General features: G+C 31.3%; 1 protein-coding gene across 1 annotated transcript; it reads right to left on the bottom strand.

Moving 5' to 3' along the window:
* Positions 1–1,094: 1,094 nt before the first annotated feature.
* On the bottom strand, positions 1,095–25,286 carry Deaf1 (deformed epidermal autoregulatory factor 1). The gene is made up of 4 exons (XM_072545104.1): positions 24,534–25,286; positions 23,379–23,662; positions 22,898–23,098; positions 1,095–2,215 (listed from the first exon to the last, which is right to left on the bottom strand). The coding sequence occupies exons 1-4, from the start codon at positions 25,132–25,134 to the stop codon at positions 2,027–2,029; spliced, it is 1,275 nt and encodes a 424-aa protein (XP_072401205.1). The 5' UTR covers positions 25,135–25,286; the 3' UTR covers positions 1,095–2,026.

Raw genomic sequence — 25,286 nt, 5'->3', positions numbered from 1 at the left:
TAAAGATCTACGATGTTTTGAACATGAGATAACTATTGCTGAATCATTAAATGCGACTTTAAGAGGTCTTGGTTTATGTGTTAGTCGACCACGACGAAAAGCTTTAAAAGTGTTGTTCGTTACACCTATTTTATTAAGAATTCCTTGGACCTCATTTCTATTGTGTTCAGCACGCATGTTAGATTCACTGGAATGGTTTTCAGGTAGATTATATATAATATTTTTGGCTCTCCTGGTCCTGTCCTGTATCTCCCCACAAAACTGCATCGGTAGCCTTGACATCTGTACAATTTTGAATGTTATCATTTCCAGCACCACTTACTTACTGATTTGTTACCAGTGGTAGATTGTTTAATAATCCTAAGATCTTTTTTAGATCATCATAGATTGTTTCAAAACTTTTCATCTCCACACTTATTTTACCAATTTCCTCCTCTAATTCAATAATATTCTGGGTGCTGGTAATTTTCACTTCACAAAGTGTTTTCAAGCGCACTGACACGATTGTTTAGGTTTAGGGCGTTCATAATCCCAGGTACACAATCCTTATACAAGTAAGGTATGATTTTGGTAGCTAACAATAAACATATTATCTCCGTTGAACTAATTTCAGCTCCTGCACATCACCCTCTTGCAAAAATCACATCGGTAACCAAACACTTCACCAGAGTATTTAGACTCTTTAAAAATGCAGTTTACAGAACACTTAAAACATTTGGCTTGCATTTTGAGGTTAGTTTTAGATACTTTACCAGTAAATTTGAAAATGTACACAATTTTTTTTTAATATTCATGCAATTTGCGATGATTAGGATATAATAGAATAGCACAAACAATTGTTAAACAACAATTTAAGAAAAATATTAAAATTTTAGAACACCACGTAAACAATGTACATAACCTTTTTGAATTGAATTTTATTCACCATTATATTGTAAACGCCACATAGGAAGATCCACGTCGCGCTTGTGGCGTGAATGCTTTTTATATAATTAACAGCATCGAATAGTTACCACTGCGCTACTGAAAATGTGGATAAATATTTAAATGAGGCGCTCGGATCGAAAATAAGGTCTTAAATAAAGTAATAAAAATATCTTTTATTAATATTTATTCAATAAAATTAAGTTAACAAATAAAGTTGTGTGACTTTACAATTTTGTATATAAATTTATCACAGTGGCAAAACGTTTGTAAATAATTTACTTACAAATTTCGAAATTCTGTGTTCTTATTCCAAAAATGAAGATCACCATTAAATATCTACAATTAATTATTTGTTAACAAATACAAAAGTTACAATACAGTGAATGCTGTGTTCACTGAGGTGCAAATATTTTGAACACATAAACTGTGTTAGAGGTCAAAGTTATGACAAAAGGCATAAAGTTCACTATAGCTTGACTATAGGGTACATAATGAAACTGAATTTATAATTTTTGGTTATAATTTGGCCTTAAGGAAAGACAAGAAAAAATTCAGTTAAAAAAATTAAAAGAATGTTCAGAACTTGAGAATATATATAAAGTATGCAATGAACATAACATATGAACATAATATAAAGTATCTAATGAATGGAAGACAGGAGAAAGTCATCAGTAATACCCAGAATGATTAAGATAAATATTTAAATAATTTAATAAAAATAAAAAGCATTTCTACAAAAATATTTGAGAAAAGAGAATAGGCTGCTCTCTGGTATATACTTTCAAGAAAGTAAAATTGCTAAAAACTCTATAGCTGTTTATAATATTCCTTTTATTTCAAAAACACTTTTTGTTCAGAGATTCATTAACTTATACTTTTATTTAAAAGTCGTTTTTTTTAGAATCATGGCATCTACATAATATAAAGATATTTCTTCAACCATATTATAAACCAAACACTAATTTATAAAAAAATGTAGACAAAAAATTTCGTTAAATAAAGTGTACCCATTAGTCTTAAAGAAAAACTTTTATATACAACATTTACACAACATTTGGTACCAGAAAACATGTAGATATACATAAAATTGTACAATTTATCACTGTTGGTCAGTGCTTTCAACAATAAGCATGATTGACTGCTGTGCTTCTCCTGTCGCCGCAGCGACTCCCCTTACACATTCCACCTGATGCGATGCCCAATCTTTCCTTTGACAAAATGTGGAACAATAAGGTGTTCGTCTACATAGTGAACATTCTGCTAGCGCTTCTCTGTTGCAATTGGCACACTAAAATTATAAAAAAAACTTAAGTCTAGTTTCCATTATATTACCAGTTGTGCAGATTCTATGTTATATGATATATAATATATATATATATATATATATATATATATATATATATATATATATATATATATATATATATATATATATATATATATATATATATATATACAAACAACACAGTTTATTAGGGCTGCAGTCAGACTGACTGCAGCCCTAATACCATTGTTTAAATAGGACTAGTTAGACAATCCTTATGGAACAAACGTTTGACTTTTCTTCTGCCGTCATATGGCGGCCTCTAGTAATAAATTTAAAAAACTATTAACAGAAACTTAATTCTCAGCAGGATTCTATACGAGTATATTTCTACCAGTCTGGTAACTAATGCAAACCCGTACACGGGTGCCAGATTGTGAAGAAAATATAAGACTTTAATAAAATGCTTATTGTTATTATCGTTGTATGCGTCTTGTGAAAGATAACTTGACTATTTCGAGCGAATATTTCAAATTGTTTTTCTACTTTGAGACTTGATAAATCTAAACCGGTTAGTAATCTATTTAAATGAAGCAGTTAAATGCTGCCTTTTTTTTTAAGTTTTATTAGTTTACCAGATATTTAATTTGGTTATATGATTTGTTAGAAAAGGATTAAATATTTAATTGAAATAGACTCGACTGCTATCGTCTTAGAACACTCATGCGGAGGTTTATTTTTTAGTCAAGACTTGAGTTTTATCATTGTTTAAAAAAAATTCTTTTTAAACAATGGTTTTATGTATGTTTTGAGAAAATTAAATTTTCAATCTTTTAATATTTAAAATGAAGTTTGAAAATATAGTAAATTTATGGGTATGGTTTTTTGATAATGGTTTTGAAACAAATAAACAGATCGATATGCCACAACAAGAGGCACCACATATTTAGGGACAAATTAATCTATGTGTTGGGATAAAAGGAATAATAATTAACAAAACTTTAATAAATAGTACCCTTTATTTTATTTATTTATGTATTTTATAATATACACACCATGTTTGTATTTCTGTTTACATAAATGAAAATGTTTTTTTCAATCAACTCGCACGATCTGGCTGTTTATGCAAAAATTAAATTCGCGTTATTTTAATAGTTAGATAACACTTATCAAAATTCTGATATCTACACCATAGACAATATTAACAAAATAATAATTCAAGGTAAAAAAACAAAACAAAATTGTTTACATTAAAACATTTACATTGTTTAAAGTGTGTGATAATTATGAAATCTTTTTTCTTGACCAATGGTGATAACGGCATATCTAAAAAGCTCATCAACAAAATCGTCAAGTTCAGAATTATCACTGTGCGAAACAGTATTGGCACTGGTTGATGGTTGTTTTTCTAATGAATACGTATGAAAAACGCGTGGTGTCGTTAACGAACCTTCCTCTTCTACCTCACTATATTTTTTTGGTATAGCAGTACTGGGTAAATATTTTGCATTGCGTCAAAATGCTTACTGCATAGATTTTTTTTTTAAATCGGGTAGCTCCAGACTTTCCAATGCAGCATTACCTACAACAATATTATTATTAACACAACTGAAAAAAAGCAACTTTCTGCACAATATATTAAATTAAATTATATATATATATATATATTAATTATAATTAAATTATATATATATATATATATATATATATATATATATATATATATATATATATATATATATATAGATATATTATATAAGAGTAAGAAAAAAAATTTTTAGATAGGAAAAAAAAGAAATTAATTACTATTTAAATGGGAATAAGCCACAATTAAAGGTTAAAATACGTTTATTGACGTTTTAATTTCCACTTCGGAAATCGTTCTCAAACATGTTTGTTTTTTAGAACGATTTCCGAAGTGGAAATTGAAACGTCAATAAACGTATTTTAACCTTTAATTGTGGCTTATTCCCATTTAAATAGTAATTAATTTAAAATGAAACAAGAAAATAGCTTCAGAACAATATTAGGAAAAAAAAAGATCCCATATCACTACCAAAAACAAATTTTTGATAGTCCTATAGAATCTAGTCATGGATGATGTTATCAGTGATTGTATCAACAATTACACTTTTTTCATTCCTTTTATTAAAAGATATGTAGATGATTTAGTTTTGGCACTTCCTAAACACAAAATTAATGAAATAGTCAACATTTTCAACAATCATAATCAACATATACAATTTACAGTTGAGGAAGAGGTAGATGATTCTCTAGTTCCTTAGAGAAGGTTTCAAGTCCAGTGCTTTATACAGGTTGGTGAATTGTTTGCAGTCGGTAAGTTTGGTATGGTTGATTCGTAGTCTTCTAATAGTCGATGCTTCTCTTCTAGTTATGAAGTCTAGGGAGAGATGACCAATAAAAGATTGAAGTTTATGAAAAGTTGTTTTGCTCTTTTGCTATAAGTTTTGTCAAGTATCCTCTACTGACTTTTTAAAAAAGAATTTCGAGATTCGTTAGCTAGTTGAATTGGGGTGACTTCAGTCACCCCATGGTTGGTAGCTTCTTTGGCAAAATTATCTGCTGTTTTATTACCAGTAGTTCCGGTGTGAGAAGGCAGCCATATGAGAGAGACTTATATCGTAAGCAAAGAGATTTTGGTATATGTTATGAATGTTTTGAACTAATAGGTGGTCAGTGAAAATTGTATTGACTAAACGGATATATGAAAGTTAATCTGAACAAATGGGCAATATGTCTGTTTTGATGGGAGATGCATTTAAAAGCCAACAGAATACTATATAGTTCACCTGTGCAAACGTTGCATATTACGGGTAACCGAGATGATCTTACAAGTTCATGTTTAGTGGTTACTGCGCAACCAATACCAGTGGTAGTTTTAGAAGCATCTGTATAGAGAATTAAATTCTAAAAATGCTTTCTTTATAAGAAGGTTAGAAGATTCAAGTTTGTTAAAAATGGTGAGTGAGGTATATATTGAGGGGAGATCTTTAGCCCAGAGGGGAAGTAAAGTTAGAGGAAATGAACTAGTCTGAAAAAGGTCAATATTTTTAAGTAGTGGACAAATTAATTGAGGTATAGGTTTTATGATAAGGTGTTGGTTATTGTTAATGGAAGAAAACGCCATTGTGGCAATTAGGGAATGAACGGGATTAAATGGATTTGCGGATGTTGATGCAGCATACGAAAGTAGAAATGATTATCGTCTTAGGGTAGGAGAAAGTTCATTAGATTCACGGTATACACTCTCAATAGGACTAAAGCGAAAAGCGCTCAGACCTAGAAGTAGTTTTATCGGCACCCCATTAAAGATGACTGAGGGTTTTAAAAATGTTCAACCTTTTAAAACAATTGATTTTAAGTTCAGAGACTGGATTCTTTCAATTTAATCTGGAGTCAAACATAAAACCGAGAATTTTACATTAATTAACAACAGAACTGCAGGAGCTAATCAATAGAGTTGACATGGAATGCACAAATTGGGGACTGTCGATAAATATTGATAAAACTAAATACATGGTGACCAGTAAAGTGAATATCGGCGCAACCCAACTGATATTAAACCAACAACCGCTGCAGAGAGTTCAGAGATTCAAATACCTTGGATGTTGGATTACCCAAAATCTAGATCTATCCTTCGAAATTCGATGTAGAATTGAACAGGCAAGAAACTCATTTCAAAAATTCAAGCCTCTATTATCCAATAACTCATTAAATTTGGAAATCCGTGAAAAGTTTACAAGATGCTACGTGTGGTCTGTACTTTTGTATGGATGTGAAACTTGGACTTTAAACGCCGATATCATGAATAAAATCGAGGCGTTTGAGATGTGGTTGTATCGAAGGATACTAAAAATTCCATGGACTAGCAGAACCAGAAACGAAGAAGTTCTTCGAAGAATGGGACATCAACGAACTCTATTAAATATTATTAAGAGGCGTAAACTAGAATATCTTGGACATATAATCAGAGGACCAAGATATGAGTTCCTTCGGCTAATTCTCAACGGTAAAATCGAAGGAAAGAAATGGATAGGACGGAAGAAACTCTCTTGGTTGAGGAATTTGCGGCAGTGGACAGGTTTGACAGCGGACCAATTGCTACACGTAGCGCAAGACCGAGATCAGTATAAAAATATTGTAAGCATGGTAGTCGCCGACGTTCCGTAGGGATATGGCACTCTAAAAAGAAGAAGAAACAACAGAAAGTAGAGAATTGTTAAATAAAATTTTGGTTAAGGGAGTGAAAATTCTTCTGGAAAATTTTACTAATTTGGTTTTGTTCTCAGTAAGTGATAATCCTAGTTCGTTAGATCTATCTTGAAGTAGATTTACTACACTTTGTATAAGTTTATATGAGGTTGGGACCTCACCAGAGTTGAGTTACCAGTGGATATGATAACATTTGCCATGTTATTATATCCACTGGTAGCTTTAACATCCTACTATATAAGACTAAATAATGTAAACTAAATTGTAACGTATAACTTTTAACGGGTTTTTACCCAGATATTTAGCGGCTTAAAACATGTTCACCTAGACACTGATGATGGAATATAGATTCCGAAAACCTTTATTCTTCATGACATAGCCCATTTGGGTTTTTTAATTTATATACCTTTTATAATGGATTTTAACAAAAATTTTTTTTTGTAATGATTTTTTTTTTATATTAGTATAGATTAGGGCAAGATCTTTCATTAACGATTGTCAGCGGTATGTCAGTGATAAATTTACTGGCTTCATTTAGAGGGTCGTTGGTGCCTAAGGAATTTTCGAGAAATTTTTCAAGATAATTATAGAAAATCCTAATTTTTGTGTTTTTATAGGATTTGAGTGCAGCTTTTAGTCCGAAATAGTTTATAGAAGAGTTCGGATAATTGGTATCTTGTGAAACTAAGGATGAATAAGGAAAGGGTGAAGGAAGAAAAGAGTATATATGGTTACGTCCAGATTTGTTCCAAAACTTTTATTTTATCAAGTATAACCTTTTGATTAAAAAAGGGATTGGATATTTTAAGGTTATTTTTTATTTTTTATTTTTTATTTTTTATTTTTAACTTTTTTTTTCAAACTAGACTTGGGCTAGTATCTGAAGTACATAAAGTTTTCTTACTTAATTAAATATTGTGTCTAAATTTGGCAAAAGATGAAGTAAAAATATACATATAGCAGGAAACTCATGATATATGCCTATTGATCATCTGATGTTCCGTATTTCTTAGGGACTGTTCGATTAGTGAATGCGGGATGGAAGGAGATACATTTGAAATAAGAATTCTTTTGGTCGCAGAAAGAAGCCTGCAGATCAAGATGACGGTGAAATTAATTATGACGTTCGGTGTATTAGTTGATCAACGATGTCGGTAGAAGTGAGGAAAATGTAGATTCGATTATTCGAAATGCGAGATTTAAAAGTAATATTTTTTGGATAAACTATTTTATCAATTTCTTTAATATATTCAAATAAAACACTATCCTGGTACGGCCACGTCAGAACAGTGGACAGAGGACGCTGGATAAACAAAATCACAGAATGGAGCCCGATTGGAAGAAGAAAGAGAGGAAGACCCCGAAGGTCATTCAGAGATGAAATCGACGAGGCTATGGAGAAAAGAACCCTGCGAGATGGAGACTGGTATGACAGGGAAAATTGGAGAAAACGGTTGAGTGAAGGAAGACAGTGAAAACTGTGGAAATCCTTAGTAGTAGTAGTAAATAAAACAGTATTCAAAATGGAGTGCATGACACTAACTTGTCCCCTTTTAGAAAACGAACGGGAAGGAGGGCTAGAGACTGCGGCAACGACATATGATTTTGGGTTGAAACTGGAGTTGTTTTGTGTAAATGTAAATATTTAATTGCTGTTCATGATGTGTAGTTCTGGTTACCCAGACCGTAACACAATACCTAAACGTGAGTACCTAAAGAACCCTCTCCCAAACTGGAAAGAAAGAAACAAAGGATCTCACCTATTTCTTGGGATTTTCACTGGTTTTCTTTAATTAAACCAATATAGCCACAATTAAATTCGACTATTGAAATATAAAACCAAATTTGATACTCATTTTCTTATCACATTGTGATTAAAGAACTTCGCTTCGTATTGTTAACTCGTCGATGAATTAATTTATCTGTTTAACACTGTTTAAATCTTTAAAATCCATTAGGAACTTTAAAAAGGGTGTTTAACCTTTGACAGTTATTTGATGTTTTTTGAATCGATTATTTGAAGCTTTATTTATAAACTTCAACATTTTATTAAACTTATTATAAAAAAAAACGGTTTGCAAAAGTGCTTTTTAGCTTCTAAACATTTATACTACTTTTGATATTTTTCATGTCATACGGCTGTACGTAGGCTCAATGAAAAGCTGGCGTAAAAGCACAATTAAAAAAAAAACAGAACTTTCTATAACCACTAACAAGAAACAAGCTGAGATATTGCAGCGGACAGATCTCCCTTGCATTTTTCTGTGGCGATATTTTACGAGTACCATTATTTTAATGTTTCAAAATAATTTACTTCTTCACTGTGTATGCTATTGATAAATCGAATTATAAAAATTAGATATTCTTTTACAATGTTCAATTTTCAGCTCTTGATGTTAATAAACAATGAAAATATTTGCAATTTCTTAAACAAGAAAAAAAATGCTATTTGATTTCCTCTGGGCCATAGAAGGTTTTGGTTTTTTTTTAATGTTTTTTTTATTAGCTTTATATTGAGCCTACATACAAGTGTGACATAAAAAAGTCAAAGTTATTAAAAATTTTTATATGCTAAAAATTTGTTACTCTTCAAACTGATTTTTAAAAACAAATTTATTATATTCTTGATGTTTTTTTTTTAATAATTTAAAACGAAGCCATAAAAAATCGATTGCTATTTACAAAATATCCCTAGAGTGACTGTTTGGACAGGTACAGTTGTTTAAATAATCGGTCTCCTGGATAAACAAATTGAATAACTCATAAACTGTATGGTCGTTCTGTATGACATTTAGCACACTTTAAAAACTCATTAACTGCCATAATTTTAAATAGTTGTATTACATATCGTTATGCAAAAAGAAAGTTATTATCATTTATAAATGATACTTTAAAAATAAGGGTTTTTAAATTATCTCGGTCAATTCTTTATGTATTTTAATTATAAAAATATCAATATTAGAGAACATTTTATGATCTATAACTTTTATTTTAACGTTTTATGCGCATAAACTTTTTTCACTTTTTACGATTGTTTAAAAAAAAGCAAAGCAAAATTAGCTAAATTTTTCACATAATTGTCATCAGCTACCCCTCATATACCTTTTAGAGACTTTAAATATCTGTTTAAGATTTTTTCAGCTTTTTTTAGAGTTGTAGATCATAAAAAGTAATGTAACTTTTGAGAGTATCCAAATTAAAATACAAGAAACTATTAATCGAAATAGTTGCAAAAAACCTTATTTTTGTAGTTATTTATAAATTAAAATAACTCTTTTTTGTGCAAAAACATATAACATAGCTCCTTGAAATTATGGAAATTAATAAGTTATTACAGTGCGCTAAATATCAATCAGAGCAAATAGTTTATAGGTTATTTAATCTGTTTATAAACATTTATATCTTTGATGTCGTTTATGGCACAAACTTATATAGAGGCTAACGAAAAACTGATGAAAAACACACTTTCTAAAAAAAAAAGAATCTTCTATGACCATTACGAGCCAAGAGAGCATTTTATATTTAAAACCAAAGCATTTTATTCTTAAAATCATACTTCCATTGTCTATTAACAGTAAGAGCTGAAAATTGAAGGGACTCTAAATGAAGATCTGAATTGTGCGATCCAGCTTACAGATGGCATATGCGGTAAAGAAGTAAAAATTTATAACCCGTTATAATGATGGTATTCGTAAAATACCTCTTCGGAAAAGTAGAATGGAGAACCATCTGAGCTCCGTTTTTTTTTAGATTTGAACTTTTTTAAAATAAATCACGCTTGTAAAATTTGCAATATCTTGGCTTCTGTGGCATGTAAAACATAATTTTTTTTTAACTGGGGTAGCTCAACAAAAAGTTGTTTAAATAATCGCTTTCCATGATAAACAAATCGTCACTATTTTTATTAGTTACATTACGTACCATTATGCAAAAACAAAGTTATTAAAATTTATAAATTTCTGCAAAATCAAGGGTTTTTTGCAACTATTTTGGTGAATTCTTTATATATTTTAATTTAGAAACTCACAAAAGGAAGAACTTTTTGAGATCTACAATTTTTATTTTAACTATTTTTCTCTAAACTGGATAAAAAACGTTTTATAAGCAAAATAATGACCTCTCACTTTTTAAAATTGTTTAAACAAAAACAAACCAAAATACCTGTATGTCTTCACAGATTTATTATTAACCAACCCTCGTATATCTTTTAGAACCTTCAAATATCTTTATAAGATTTTTACGTGTAATCAATGATTTTTTTACAGATAGACTGGTGTATAAATTAGTTCTCCGATAAAGATGAACTTATTTCTACTTTTCAATACAATAACTAAAAATAGGTAGTTAAAGAAATACATATTTAAATATCTAATACTTTGTTTATGTTTATTCACTAATTTGTTTTTCCGAAGTTTATTATATCATAATTATAATACCAACGAAAACGTAAAATTCAAATGATGAATGAAAAAAAAAATAAACATTTTTTTAAGTTAATTACGTAACGGAAACGGTGTAAAATAAAAGAATATAAAAAAGTTTCTATTTACTTACCAGAGTGTAATATCCATGTTTGACAAGCCGAAAGATTTTTTGTCGGAAATCTGAACATTCTTAAACCATGAATTTTGTATGGTGATAAACCACATTGTAATAACAACAAATATTTCCAGCCATCTGTAAAAAACCATTTGTTTATTATGGAAGTAACATTATTTTAATTTAAAATCACTTTTTTCAAATATTATCGAATGTATGTATTATCCGCTAAAATTTATTTCTAAATACCTAATTTGTTCATTTCTCATACAAATGTTTTTTGTTTTAAACACATAGAATTAAAATGTTTTACTTACCTCCGACCAAATTTTTGTAATACACTTCCAAATAAAATAAAATATTTAAATTCTTTAAACTTATTTAGATATAGGAAGATTTAGAAGCCACAGTACGTTTATGTACAATTTTAGTTGACACGATATTTACTAGTTGATAGTAATAACTCTATTTAAAACAAAATCTTAACTGATTCATGGTCTGTTTTTTGTAAAATTTTTATTTGTAAGCAAACCTGTTGCTACTATGTCAGTGAAATATTGCAACGCTGGTGAATTTAATTCAGGGGATCAAAAATGGACGTTTAGTTTAATCTTTAACTTTTTCACATAGCACCATCTAGTATAACGTATATCAAACAAACAATGGTATATTAAAATCTATTGAGACAGAAAGAGTGGTGACATCTAGTGACTGTCTCAATTAGAATCAAACAAATTTATACATTGCGTTGGCTAACTAGTTCTATTTAAACAATGCTAATACACTGTGTTGTTTGTTTATATCGACAGTCAATAATATCCAGTATTTCTTGTATATATATATATATATATATGTTATATGAGAAAATATTAACCTTGAACTAGCTTAAGTTCGCCGACTTCAGATTTCATCATCCCATTCCCATAGAAACCGCTGAGCACGCATTAGAACTTTGTACGAACCGTTGGCCAATATTCATGGGAACAGCAATTCAGCACTTCATACCAAACATATAAATTACCATTCTCAGATGCCGGAACCACTCTTAGCTGCAACTTCGACCAGTCCAGTTATTGTAGTCATTTTAAATTAATTTAATTTTGTACTATTATTTAATATTTAATTTGTAACAAATAAAGTTCTTTTTTAAAAAGTCAAATACGTGATTAGTGATCTAACAATTGGCGCAAAGTCAGTAGGATCCGGTTAACGTTGCTAGAACACGTGTATACTCACTGGCAGCGGCGGATTCTCATCCCTTAACGGAACAAAGAATCTACGGAAGTCCTCACTCCTGTGACCTACGGAAGGAACACCTAGTGAAGCCCCTGGTAGCCGAGCAGAGAGAACAAGACAACCCTTAAAGAAGAAAGCATCTCCGAACAACCTCACTCCTGTAATCTACGGAAGGAACACCTAGTGAAGCCCCTGGTAGCTGAGCAGAGAGAACAAGGCGTCCCGATGTTCTTCTTTATGTAAGTGGATTTTGAATCATCTCGTTAATAATTTTGTTATAATAATTTACGAAATTGACTATACTGCAAGTCAATTAATCAAGATACATAAAAGAAAATACAAGTTGATTATCTAATATTTGAAATTATTGATATTTCTTTACATACTATTTTATACTGATATTTTATTGACATATTTTTTTTTAATTGCTATATTTTGGTATATTTTCTCTCGATATATTTTATTTGGTATATTTGATACATTTTTGTTGATATATTATTTGATATTTTTATATTGATACATTTTTGCCCTTTATATACCACCACATTTTTTTCCCCTACATACTGATACATTTTATATTTCTCCATACTTCTATTTTTCATTTTCGTTTAAAAATATCTCGAAAAATGCCTGAGACACGTTCCCAGACTCAACAAGAAATCGAACCATACAAGCTTTCGGAAATATTTTCTATTATCCCAGAATTTGAAGGCGATCCGATTTCTCTTTCTACATTTTTAGATGCGTGCGACTGTGCTTTTAAAATGGCCACAGGCGATCAGCGCGTTCTATTAACGATTCACGTAAAAAATAAACTTAAAGGTAAAGCTGCACAGCTTATTAATTCTAGAAAACCAATTTCTTATACAGAAATAAAACAATTACTAAATCTACATTTCGGAGACAGTAGAGACCTGACCTCTTTAATACAAGACTTACAAAGACTAAAACAACTATCTAACGAATCTCCTCTAACTTTCTTTAACCGTTTACAAGTTCTGAATGCAAAAATGCACGCCTCGATCCAAGTAGCAAATTTATCCCCAGATCAAAAAACTGCCCAATGTGACTTAATCGATACCATGGCCCTAAACACACTTTTAACCGGTTTAGAACCTCGTCTAGGACAAATTATTAGGGCTAGTAATCCAAAAGATCTCATTGAAGCAAGCAATCGTATTAGACGCGAACTTCAATTGTCATATTTTGAAGAACAAAAATCTAATTCTAGATCAACTATTCCTAAACCCTCTCAACCAATGAGAAGACCTTCATCTCAGTTTACAAAATGTACAAATTGTGGCCGCATTGGTCATCTAAATAGTGAATGCCGCTCTTCACGTTTCGTACAGCCAAACCAAACTTTTTCTAGGCCACACGGTTACCAAAACCAATATAATAATGGACCTAACAACTATCAAAACAATCAGAACCCTAATAGGAATCAATATTCGTCCAATAATCCAAATTTCAACCAACAGAGACCTTCCTTTTCATCTCAAAATCAAAATCGTCCATCTGTTATTCAAAGAAACCCAAACTTCCAAAGAGCACATGTTTTAAACGAATACCCTGATGAAATGACGACTAACTATTATACAGACGATTACTATACAGATAATTATTATAATACCGATACCTATGAAAACTATGAAACGGATTATTATACAGAAAATAATCCACAAACTGATAACATTTACGAAACCAATAACACACAAAATTATCAGGATTTTCTTTCACTTCAGAATCAAAATCATCCTCCCAATCATACGAACCCCTCAACGGATATAAGCACTCAACTTAGACAACTTTCATCCGGATCTCAATTTTCCCGAACAGACATTCATGTAACTCCATTTCATACAATGAGTTCCAAAAATTTATATTACATTAACGATGCTACCAACACTTTTAAACTTTTAATCGACACAGGTGCTGGAATCACTGTTTTCAAAGAAAACACAGCACGCAATTATCATAATAGATTTCCTGAAAACGTTACTATTCAAGGTATAACCGATCAAAAATTGTTAATAACAGAATCTGTCCTGATTCCCTTCACTGACAATAATCCTCACAAAGTCTTTATTTTCAATTTAGACATTGATTTCGATGGCATAATAGGCCTAGACTTTCTAGATCATTATGAATGCGTAATAGATCTCAAATCCCGACAGTTGCATACAAATTTTAAAACTGTCACCCTTCACAAAGTAGGGCACGAGACAAACACACCTCCTAAAGACAAAACACCGACACACCCTACAGAAACAACACAAAACGAACCTAAAATAAAAATTAAATCAGATTCTAAACAGGAATCAAATTTAAAATATCAAAACCCTATAAATGAAAAATATACTATCGTAAAAAACCGAGATCAAGACAAAAATCTTGAAAGACCAGAGAGAAAACGAATAAAAGGAAAAAACAGAATTACCATTGACAGCCGGACCGAACAAATATGCAGACTAAAATGCAACTTATCAAATACAGATGCCATATTATCAGCTCAAGAAATAGAAAAAGTTAGATTACCTCATGCATTAGTCCATGTAGATGAAAATGGAGAATTCTTAACTTCAGTACTAAATGCTAATGCTATGCCGAAGACAATCGAATTTTCAGACATTTCAATCGAACCTTTCAAAAATTCTGAGACAATCCTATCCTACAACGGAAATGATTTTGAAGAACCCGTAGTAGATAGAACACGAATAATTAAAGAACAACTAAGAATTGATCATCTAAATTGCGAAGAACAAGAACTAATTCTAGATATATGTACTGAATACGCAGATATATTTTATGTCGAAGGCGACAAACTGACCTTCACAAACGAAATCAAGCACAAAATCGAAACAAACAACGCTAAACCTGTCTTCACTAAATCCTATAGATATCCTCAAATACATAAGGAAGAGGTAAAGACGCAAATTAATAAAATGTTAGAAGAAGGAATAATCCAGAAAAGCGTCTCGCCCTGGTCGAGTCCAGTCTGGGTCGTACCGAAGAAATTAGATGCGTCAGGAAAACAAAAATGGCGAGTTGTTATTGATTATCGAAAACTCAACGAACTCACAGTACAAGACCGTTATCCTCTACCACAAATATCAGAACTATTGGACCAACTAGGAAGATGCCAATACTTCACAACACTAGATTTAGCGTCTGGATTTCACCAGATTGAAATCGAGCCACAAGACATCCAGAAAACGGCCTTTTCCGTCGAAAATGGACATTACGAATTTGTCCGCATGCCATTCGGACTAATGAATGCTCCATCTACTTTCCAGAGAGTAATGGACAACATCCTCTTAGGAATACAAAACGAAAGATGCTTAGTGTATATGGATGACATAATTATCTACTCACCCACTATTCATGATCACATGTCACGACTAACAGAAGTTTTTAAAAGGTTACGAAAAGCGAATTTAAAAATACAGCCGGACAAGTGCGAATTTTTAAGAAAAGAAGTAGCATATTTGGGCCACCTTGTAACAGAAAATGGTGTAAAAACAAATCCAGCTAAAATATCTTGCATCAAAAACTTCCCGGAACCAAAGAACACCAAAGAAATAAAGTCATTCTTAGGCTTAGCCGGTTACTATAGAAGATTTATTCCAAATTTTGCCAAAATTTCTAAACCACTTACGAAACTACTTCAGAAAGACGTACCTTTTATTTTTAATTCTGATTGCAAAGAAGCCTTTAACGAACTCAAAAATATTTTAACTTCAGATCCAATACTTATATATCCCAATTTTGAGGAACCATTTTTACTAACAACTGACGCTAGTGCATTCGCGATTGGAGCTGTTCTATCGCAAGGTCCTATTGGAAAAGATTTACCCATAGCTTATGCCTCCAGAACTTTATGCGGTGCCGAAACAAAATATTCGACTATAGAGAGAGAACTATTAGCTATCGTATGGGCAGTCAAACATTTTAGACCATATCTTTTTGGCCGAAAATTCACCCTGATTACCGATCATCGACCCCTTACATGGCTTTTCTCGATAAAAGACCCCGGAAGCCGATTAGCGCGTTGGCGCCTAAAACTCGAAGAATACAATTATAAAATAGAACATCGCGCAGGAAAAATAAACAGAAATGCAGATGCCCTCTCAAGGATAAAGATTAACCATTTCAAGGATTGTGCAAACTTTCAATCAAAAATCTCATTACTTGCATCGAATGAAGATGACACGGAAACTCAAGAAAACGAAGACGACGATGAAGAAAATATAGAAAAAATGTCCGAAGAACTTGACAAGTTTATCGAACTGTATAGAACTAAGTCAATAATCGATTATTCTAAAATTGAAACATCGAATACGGACTTATTAGACAAATCCAACAAAAATATTGTTACATTTTTTTGGCAAAATAAACTTGAAGAACTCCACGAGAAAATAATGAATGACATATTCGAAGAAAACATGGAATATAGTAACCGAAGAATTAATATTGTACACAGCAAAACTGTAAAAGATCGAAAATATTTTATTATACCATTACCGTTTGATCCCGAACGAGTAATATCACACTTGTTTCTTGTACTTTTTGCAAATAAAGATCAATTCGATGAATCAAAAATATATTGCGTCGAAAATAATCTCGAACTACCTATCCTAGAGATATTTTCTTATATTTTTGCTGACAAAGAATTAAAATTAAGAATCTGTCAAAATATAATTAAAACAGCCAGCGAAGACGAAATCCCTCAAATTTTAGATCATTACCATTGCGGTAAAAACAACCTACATCGAGGAATAAACGAAACTGTCAGAAGAATAAAGCAGAAATACAATTGGAAGAATTTAACAAAAGATGTAGAGAAATTTGTAAAAGCATGTGAAATTTGCCAAAAAGTTAAGATTTGCAGGAAAAACTTAAGTGGACCACTAGTCATAACAGAAACTCCAAAAACACCATTCGAAAGAATAAATATGGATATATTCGAATACCCTACTAGGAACTACGCTTTAACTATTCGTGACGAATTGACAAAATTCACGCAAGCCTATCCTTTGGAAGACAAAAAGGCAGTAACAGTAGTCAAGACACTCCTACTCTTTTTTCAACACTATGGAACACCACTAAGAATTCATTGTGACTGCGGTCGAGAATTCGAGAATGCTATAATCAAAGATCTATGCGAATTATACGACATTAAACTAACATTTTCTAGCGTTAACCATCCACAATCTAATGGATCTATAGAAAGGTTTCATGCCACACTCTCAGAAATGATTAGAGCAAATCAAGCCGAGAACCCAAACGATCATCCCTTCACTATACTTCCCTATGCAATAATATGCTATAACAACACAAAGAATAAGACCCACGGTTTCACACCATATGAACTTATATTTGGGCACACTGCAGGCCGACCACCAGAAACTCTATACAATCAAAAAACACTAATGAGTAAATATATTCGAGACCTGAATAATCGCATGGAATATTTTTACAAAGTAGCCAGAGCAAAAACAGAAAGACAGAAAGAAAAGGCGAAAGTAAGATTTGACGAGAATATTTCAGAACGAAGACCTGATTTTAAAATTGGTGACAAGGTTTACGTAAAAGAATCCCAAATTAAATCAAAATCGGATAACCTTTTTAATGGACCTTTCGAAATTCAAGAAGTTTTTACAAATTCCGCAATTATCCTTAATCCCAAAACTAACCAAACCTCTAAAGTAAATTTTGACAGACTGAAACCTTATTTTGAATAATTTTCCTTTACAGATTCTATGGACTCCTTTCTATCGTCCAATCCCAAATTCTCCTCACTCCAATTAATAACACAATTGGAATATTTTTTCATGAAAAAGGAACTATACGAATATCTAACGACAAATGGACTTTACTTGTTTACAAAGAATTATTACCTATCAAAACTACAATATCCAATAATGACAGAATTTTGGAAAACCTGTTAGAAAAATTTATTAACGTGGATACACCGAGAAAACTTGCCTTTCAAGCCGAAGTACAGACACATGTTAGTCTGCTAAAACAAATCTCAAACTCTGTTAATTTAAAATATAAAGAAATAACCTCTGACACAGTACCTTATAATAAACGCCTAAAACGCGGTTTAGTAAATGGTATTGGAACAATCTGGAAATCTATTACTGGAAATTTAGACGCCTCTGATGGCGAATACTTTAATAAATGTATAAATAAGATAAATTCCGATGAAACTCAAATTGAAAATCTCCTAAAAAATCAAATATCTGTTACCACTTCAGTTATAAGAACTTTCAACACTACAATTCAAAAATTGCAAATAGACGAAGAAACTTTTAACAAAGACTTAAAAACTATCGAGACTACACTTCTGGACATTAATAATGACATATCCTTTTACCAAGCACAATTACAAATACTAGATTTATGTGAGTCCTTAATGGAAAGCTACGTATTTTTAGAAAATTATTTAAATGATATACTAAATTCTATAACATTCTCTCGCCTGCAAATTCTACATAGTTCTATTATTTCGCCCATAGACTTAATGGACGCATTAAAAGAAATCTCACAGTCATTACAAAATAACGTATTGCCTCTACCCACTTATATGTCAAATATAGCTCAGTATATTGACATAATAAAACTGCAAGCTTATCAGCTTGATTCAAAAATTGTTTTCGTTCTCGAAATTCCGTTAGTTGATCCCGAAATATTCACCTTGTATCAATTATATTCAATACCAATATTAGATAATCAAACTGGTTTTCATCATATACTTTCAACTGTTCATAAATACATAGCGCGAGATGATGATTCAATTTCATATGTCTTACCCATGGACACCGAAAATTGCAAACAAATCAGTCAAAACCAAAGAATGTGTACAGACATTCTTCCGTATCCCATAGACACAGATGCTATATGTGAAGCCCAGCTTTTGAAACCTCTCAGCAACTTACCAAAAACTTGCCAGATGTCGATGCTCTTGGCACAAGGTTACAATGTACAAGAAATTGACCGAAATTTATGGTTACTAACCATTTCCGATCCATTACCAGTAACAATCAAATGTGCAAGAAAAGACGTCACTACACAAATAATCAAAACAAATTCAATCTTAAGATTAATTCCCGAATGTATTGCATTCATCGGCAGTACCAGAATTCATGCTAGAGACCAAATTGAGAAATATACAAATATCACGTATAGAAGTCACCCAGTTAACGTACCCTACAGATGCTGTGACCATTTTGAGACAAAGAGTCACCTATCAAAATTGAAACCACTAAAACTCAGTAAGATCAACGTAGACGACTTAAATATTGCACAACACAAATTGGACCAATATTCAGAAGAACTGGACCATATTATGAGCCAATCATTCATTGAGGAACATCTACCCTTATTCACTATATCAACCTTATCCCTGATTATTATCCTAGTTATCTTATACCTTTTCTGCAAATACCGAACCAAAATATTCCCAAAAATTGCAATCTCCTTGTCCCAGGATCAGCGTCCAACTTCATTACCACGCAGAAATTCCATTAGACAGAAACTTCAGGGCTTAGCCTCCTTCAGAAGAAGACCCAATGTCCAACAAGAAAGCGAAGCAGAAACACCAATTACTCTGTAAAAGTCAAAGCAATGGCATTGACTTTTCACTAATAAGGGGAGCTGTTATATGAGAAAATATTAACCTTGAACTAGCTTAAGTTCGCCGACTTCAGATTTCATCATCCCATTCCCATAGAAACCGCTGAGCACGCATTAGAACTTTGTACGAACCGTTGGCCAATATTCATGGGAACAGCAATTCAGCACTTCATACCAAACATATAAATTACCATTCTCAGATGCCGGAACCACTCTTAGCTGCAACTTCGACCAGTCCAGTTATTGTAGTCATTTTAAATTAATTTAATTTTGTACTATTATTTAATATTTAATTTGTAACAAATAAAGTTCTTTTTTAAAAAGTCAAATACGTGATTAGTGATCTAACATATATATATATATATATATATATATATATATATATATATATATATATATATATATATATATATATATATATATATATATATATATATATATACTGTTATGATGTATTGTTTGTTTGAATGATGAGCAATGAGTATTTTTAATAATATAATATATAGGGTTTTTATCGCGGTTCTCAAAGAATTAGCTTGTAAGTACTTTTTTAAATTATCTTTATTATAACTATTATGAAACACACATATATATCTAACCTAGCCAATGTAAATTTAAAATAAACTATCTTTAAATTGATGTTCTTATAAAACTAATTAAATTCTATAGACAATGTTAAATTTAAACAAACTATCTTCAAAATTGAAATTGTTATAACACTAACTAAATTATATTAACAAAATTTTGTACCTTTCTTCCACTGAATGCCTAAATGAACTGTTTTCCACTATATAGATTCTAATCATCACTAAATGTCTTCATACTTCGGTTATCCTTGTTTTTGTGAAATTACTTTTTCCAATTATCAGCTTCTACCAATTTAAGATATAGTTTTCTTCACCAGCATTTATACACCACCAAGCAAACCAGCAAACACCATTTACATTTATTCTTCTTTTCAATATACCAATATCCAATTATTATAAGTTGATTTATACTAATCTCCAATCATAATATAATTTTAATTCCTTCCAATGTCCATCCAATATTCTTCTAATATACTTTTATAATCTTCAATAATTATTTGTGTATAATTATAAATATGCATTAAATATAGGCATAATTTTTAATCTTCATTTAACTCACTATATTAAACTATTGGACTATTTGTACTTGATTCACTGACTCCAACTAACTTTCATATTTCTTACTAAACTTTTCTGACTGACTTCTTGAAAATTCTGAACAATTTACTTCACTAACTAAATGTGTCTACTAACTTTCATAATGAACTGGCCTGACTTCTGACTAACAACTCCATCTTGAATCCAAATCACGGGTATTTATATCTTTTTGGATGCTCTAGAATCATCTGGTAAGAAATCATGTTCGATTTCGTTCTATTTCTTCGATATGGATGTTCTCGAAAAAATATCTGTTCCATCCACCGACATAATCATTATTCCAGAATGTTCGACCGTAAACAATGGTCACACTCTGCACTCTGGAGAATTCGTTAATGTTCCATTGATAATTTTGTTGACATTTAGGCTTTTCAGATCAGAATAAACATTCAAATTAGTAACTAACACTCTAATTTAATAAAATACACAATTCAAACAATATATTATTATAACCCCACTTTATATTCCCAATTATTTCCTAAAATGTCACTTGGAGAGTAAGTATATCTGTCTATCACTCACTGTATAGTTGGTTGCCTATGCACATGGCTCACTTAAATATATTTACAACATTAAAATACAACTTTTTACAATTATTATATGCTAATTTATTAAAAATGCCCTCACATAAATATATTTTTTTTAAATTCTCTAGTATATAACTTCTTAAAATAATCAAATACTTTTTTATATCTAATATTATGTAGTATATAACTTATAAATTATTTTCTATAAACCCCAATCGTCACAATATATATATATATATATATATATATATATATATATATATATATATATATATATATATATATATATATATATATAATATAAATTCTTAAATTTTGAGTTTTAGTCATATAACAACCAAAGACAGTACTTTGTACTATCTTGAGTACTAGTAGTTTGAGTTTTCTACAAACATATTTTTGATATATAGAGGTTGTGATATAGATACTTTTCTATATATTTTTAATGTAAGCTGTTAATGTGAACAATACTCAGATATAGACAATTTTATATCACAAAACAGGGAACCTGCTAGATCAGTTAAATTTCTTGGTCTGCATATTGACCAGAACCTGAATTGGGGGGAACAAATACAATATACAACAACAAAAAAATGAATAGAGCCTACTACTACCTACAAAAAAAGATTCCTACTTTGGATAAACTTTTAGTAGACATTAATGAAGATGAATCTTTGCCCAAACATTAAAAGAGATTAGTTGTGGAAAACTTTAAGTCAATTAGGATTCATTTATGAGAATAACAATAGAAAATCTTTGCACAAAGAAAAAGAAGAAATTATTTGATGGTGGAGACAATATTTAAGGGAAATTCAAAAAATTGAGGATAAAGGGCAAAAATATTTTTTATTTAGATGAAACATGGATAAATGAAGGACATTTTGTAAAAAAAGTTTGACAAGATAAACTGGTTACAAATGCTTGTTAGGCATTTGTAGAAGGTTTGTCTACAGGCTTAAAATTTCAAAATGGTAAAGGTAGCTGTTTAATTAATACTCATATTGGAGCAGATAAAGGTTTTTTTGATGGAGGCTTGCTAGATTTTATTCCAAATTCTACGAACAACTACTATGAAGGAATGACTGCTGATGTGTTTGACAAATATTTCAGCCAAATGATAGATTTATTACTGAATAATTGTGTAATAGTCATGGACAATGCTAGTTACCATTCAAGATTAAAGGAACCATTACCTAACACTAAATGGAGAAAGCAAGAAGATTTTGATTGACTAATAACCAAAGAAATAGTGAAATAACCAAAGAAATATTCACAAAAATTTAGGAAGTACAGTGTAGATGAAATAGCAAAAGAACATCAAAAACACTACTGTTAAAAAAAGTTACCTTCTTATGATTTTCATTATCCATTGAAGGTTGTAATGTGGTATCAGAACTGCCCTCAGGTTGCAAAGCAGCTACTTGAGCTTCCACTCTTGCGGCCAATATAGCAGCTTCTTTCTCTCTCTGGTACTTTTCACTCTGCCTGTTCATTGTATCTTTCAAGTCTTCCATTCCTCTTCGGAACTCCAATGCCAACCTATTTATCTACAAAACAAAGATCTCTTATAGAACTACAGGAATTTTTTGGTTAACAGACAATGTAATTTATAGAAGCTTAATTGAGTCTCAAAAGATATGATTATTAAGACATAATAACAATGAAAAAGATGTGAGCAGACAAGTTATGGACAAAATTGAAACATATCAAATTACCATTGAAACATTTTGTCAAATTGTATGTGTTATTATCCAATAAACATTTTAGTAAAGATTATAAATAATTTCCTCCTATCATAAAAGAACCTAAAAGTTAGGAGTACAGTACCTGGAGCGCAATTTCTTCCAGCCTTTTAATCTGCATTTGAGGGTCAATATTTCCTACTGGTTCTATTAATTGGTAATCATTTGAATCAAGCCCTTCTGCTAAATTTTGCCATGCTTCTTCTTTGCACTGATGGTCACTGTCCTCCCCATTAGATCTTTTGATTGAGTCATTTTCTTTTCTTCGTTTTCTCTTGTAAGGAGTAAAGAGTCTAACAGGGCCTGTGGCTGTTTCATCATCACAACACGCTGCACATGTACAACTTGTTGCATGTGGCAGAATTATACCTAGAACATATGGGTGTTAAAAATATTTTTCTCTACATTCTACACACAAACAAGTATATCAAAGTATAATAATCAGGTTTGCTTTAATATTCAACCCAAAGATTGACATATTTCAATAAAAAGTATTATACTATGTGCATTGCATCTTTTTTATTTTTTTTTACAAAGTATATCAGAAACCATGCATTTTTACCCCTAAGGATTAAAAAAAAGGAGAAACTTAGAACACAAACCTGAATCCAATCCTATTGCAAAATACTCAATCTTTGTGGTCATTGTCTCTAATGTAGTGTAAGAGAATGGAAGGATATTTATATAAAGACTAAACCACTAAAACCACTAACTTGTACTGATGTTAGATTTTAACATTTCCTCACATATATGTCTTTAAGTTGTTTTCATTCCTAATTTATATCAGAAGCAACATTCTAGAACATTTTAACCTCAGAAATATGGAGAAGTAATTGATAATACAATGAACACCATTCTTAACAATCTTATTGAGACAATGCTTCAGTTTACTGTTCTATTAAGTATCACAGTATTGTTTTTCCACAAAATCATGTTTAGAACCTATTCAAAGCTTAGATTGCATCTCCTGCAGAAGAAAAGCAACAGGTATATATGTACCAGTCTCTAAGGGAACACACAAAAGACTATAAATTCCAGAATAAAATCAATACTTCCAAAATAAATGAGTAACAGCAATATATTTTATGATATAAAATCGTAACACTAAAAATTAGAATGAATGTTTAACATGTGTGTCTGTTATGTCTTAAAAGTTGATGTTTAGGAGCCAAATAGTGACAGTGAATGTCAAAACATCAGCTGGTAAATGACAATGTTATCAATAACTTTTAATGATTACCTTCGTCAATTAAAGTTTGTAAACTTCTTCCTCCAAATCTAATACTTCTTTTCCAGTCCTTACTCGAAGCTCTTCCGCAAAGGGCTTCAAATTCACTTGGGGTATACCAGGAATTACCAAGTTTTATGCAACGCCCCCTACCTCCTGATCCGAATCTGCATTTGTGAAGTTCAGCAGAAGTATTTTTACACCGAACTGGTAAAACAGCAGCATTAGCGGCATCATTCCAACTTCCCACTGAAGCGGAAGACACGGGAGTATTTACGGATGAGCCCCCTGAAACATCTTCCTGTTGAATAACAATAGTTTTAAGTTCCCCAGTAGAGCCATCAGCAGCTAAATATCCGCTGTTATCCACGCATATCATAGGCTTAAAATGAGGGATTTGGTCCTGGGTAATAACATTAAATGTGCTAGTGATAAGGGATCCCACGGGAAGGGTAACTGGAACACCAGCATGTCTTACGGAAACAGTCGACACGAGTGATTTCTTTGAGTCGACAACAGAATCGCCATTATCGCCGCCATCGTGCTCACTCGCAAGATGTTCGGCTTCGGAAATGTCCGGTAGGACGACGCCTTCCGAGTTTGAGTTTTCCATTCCATAAAGTCTCCACACTAATCACTTTTTCACAATTTTTTACACTAATTTTCACGAAATCAAATAAATGGAAAGTCCTTTTCTTACACTACTCTCCTTGATGGTGATGCCACTGTCGTTTGCTGCAATCTGTAATGTCCGGTATTTAGGGT

Source organism: Diabrotica undecimpunctata, chromosome 9, assembly GCF_040954645.1.
Source record: "Diabrotica undecimpunctata isolate CICGRU chromosome 9, icDiaUnde3, whole genome shotgun sequence".
Lineage (NCBI taxonomy): Eukaryota > Metazoa > Arthropoda > Insecta > Coleoptera > Chrysomelidae > Diabrotica > Diabrotica undecimpunctata.
This window is presented reverse-complemented; position numbering and strand designations above follow the sequence as displayed.

Coding starts and splice junctions, on each gene's coding strand:
- Deaf1 (XM_072545104.1), bottom strand. CDS start 25,134: ATGGAAAACTCAAACTCGGAAGGCGTCGTCCTACCGGACATTTCCGAA. Junction 23,663..24,533: donor ACAAACTTTAATTGACGAAG/GTAATCATTAAA, acceptor CATATGTTCTAG/GTATAATTCTGCCACATGCA. Junction 23,099..23,378: donor TGGAAGAAATTGCGCTCCAG/GTACTGTACTCC, acceptor TTTGTTTTGTAG/ATAAATAGGTTGGCATTGGA.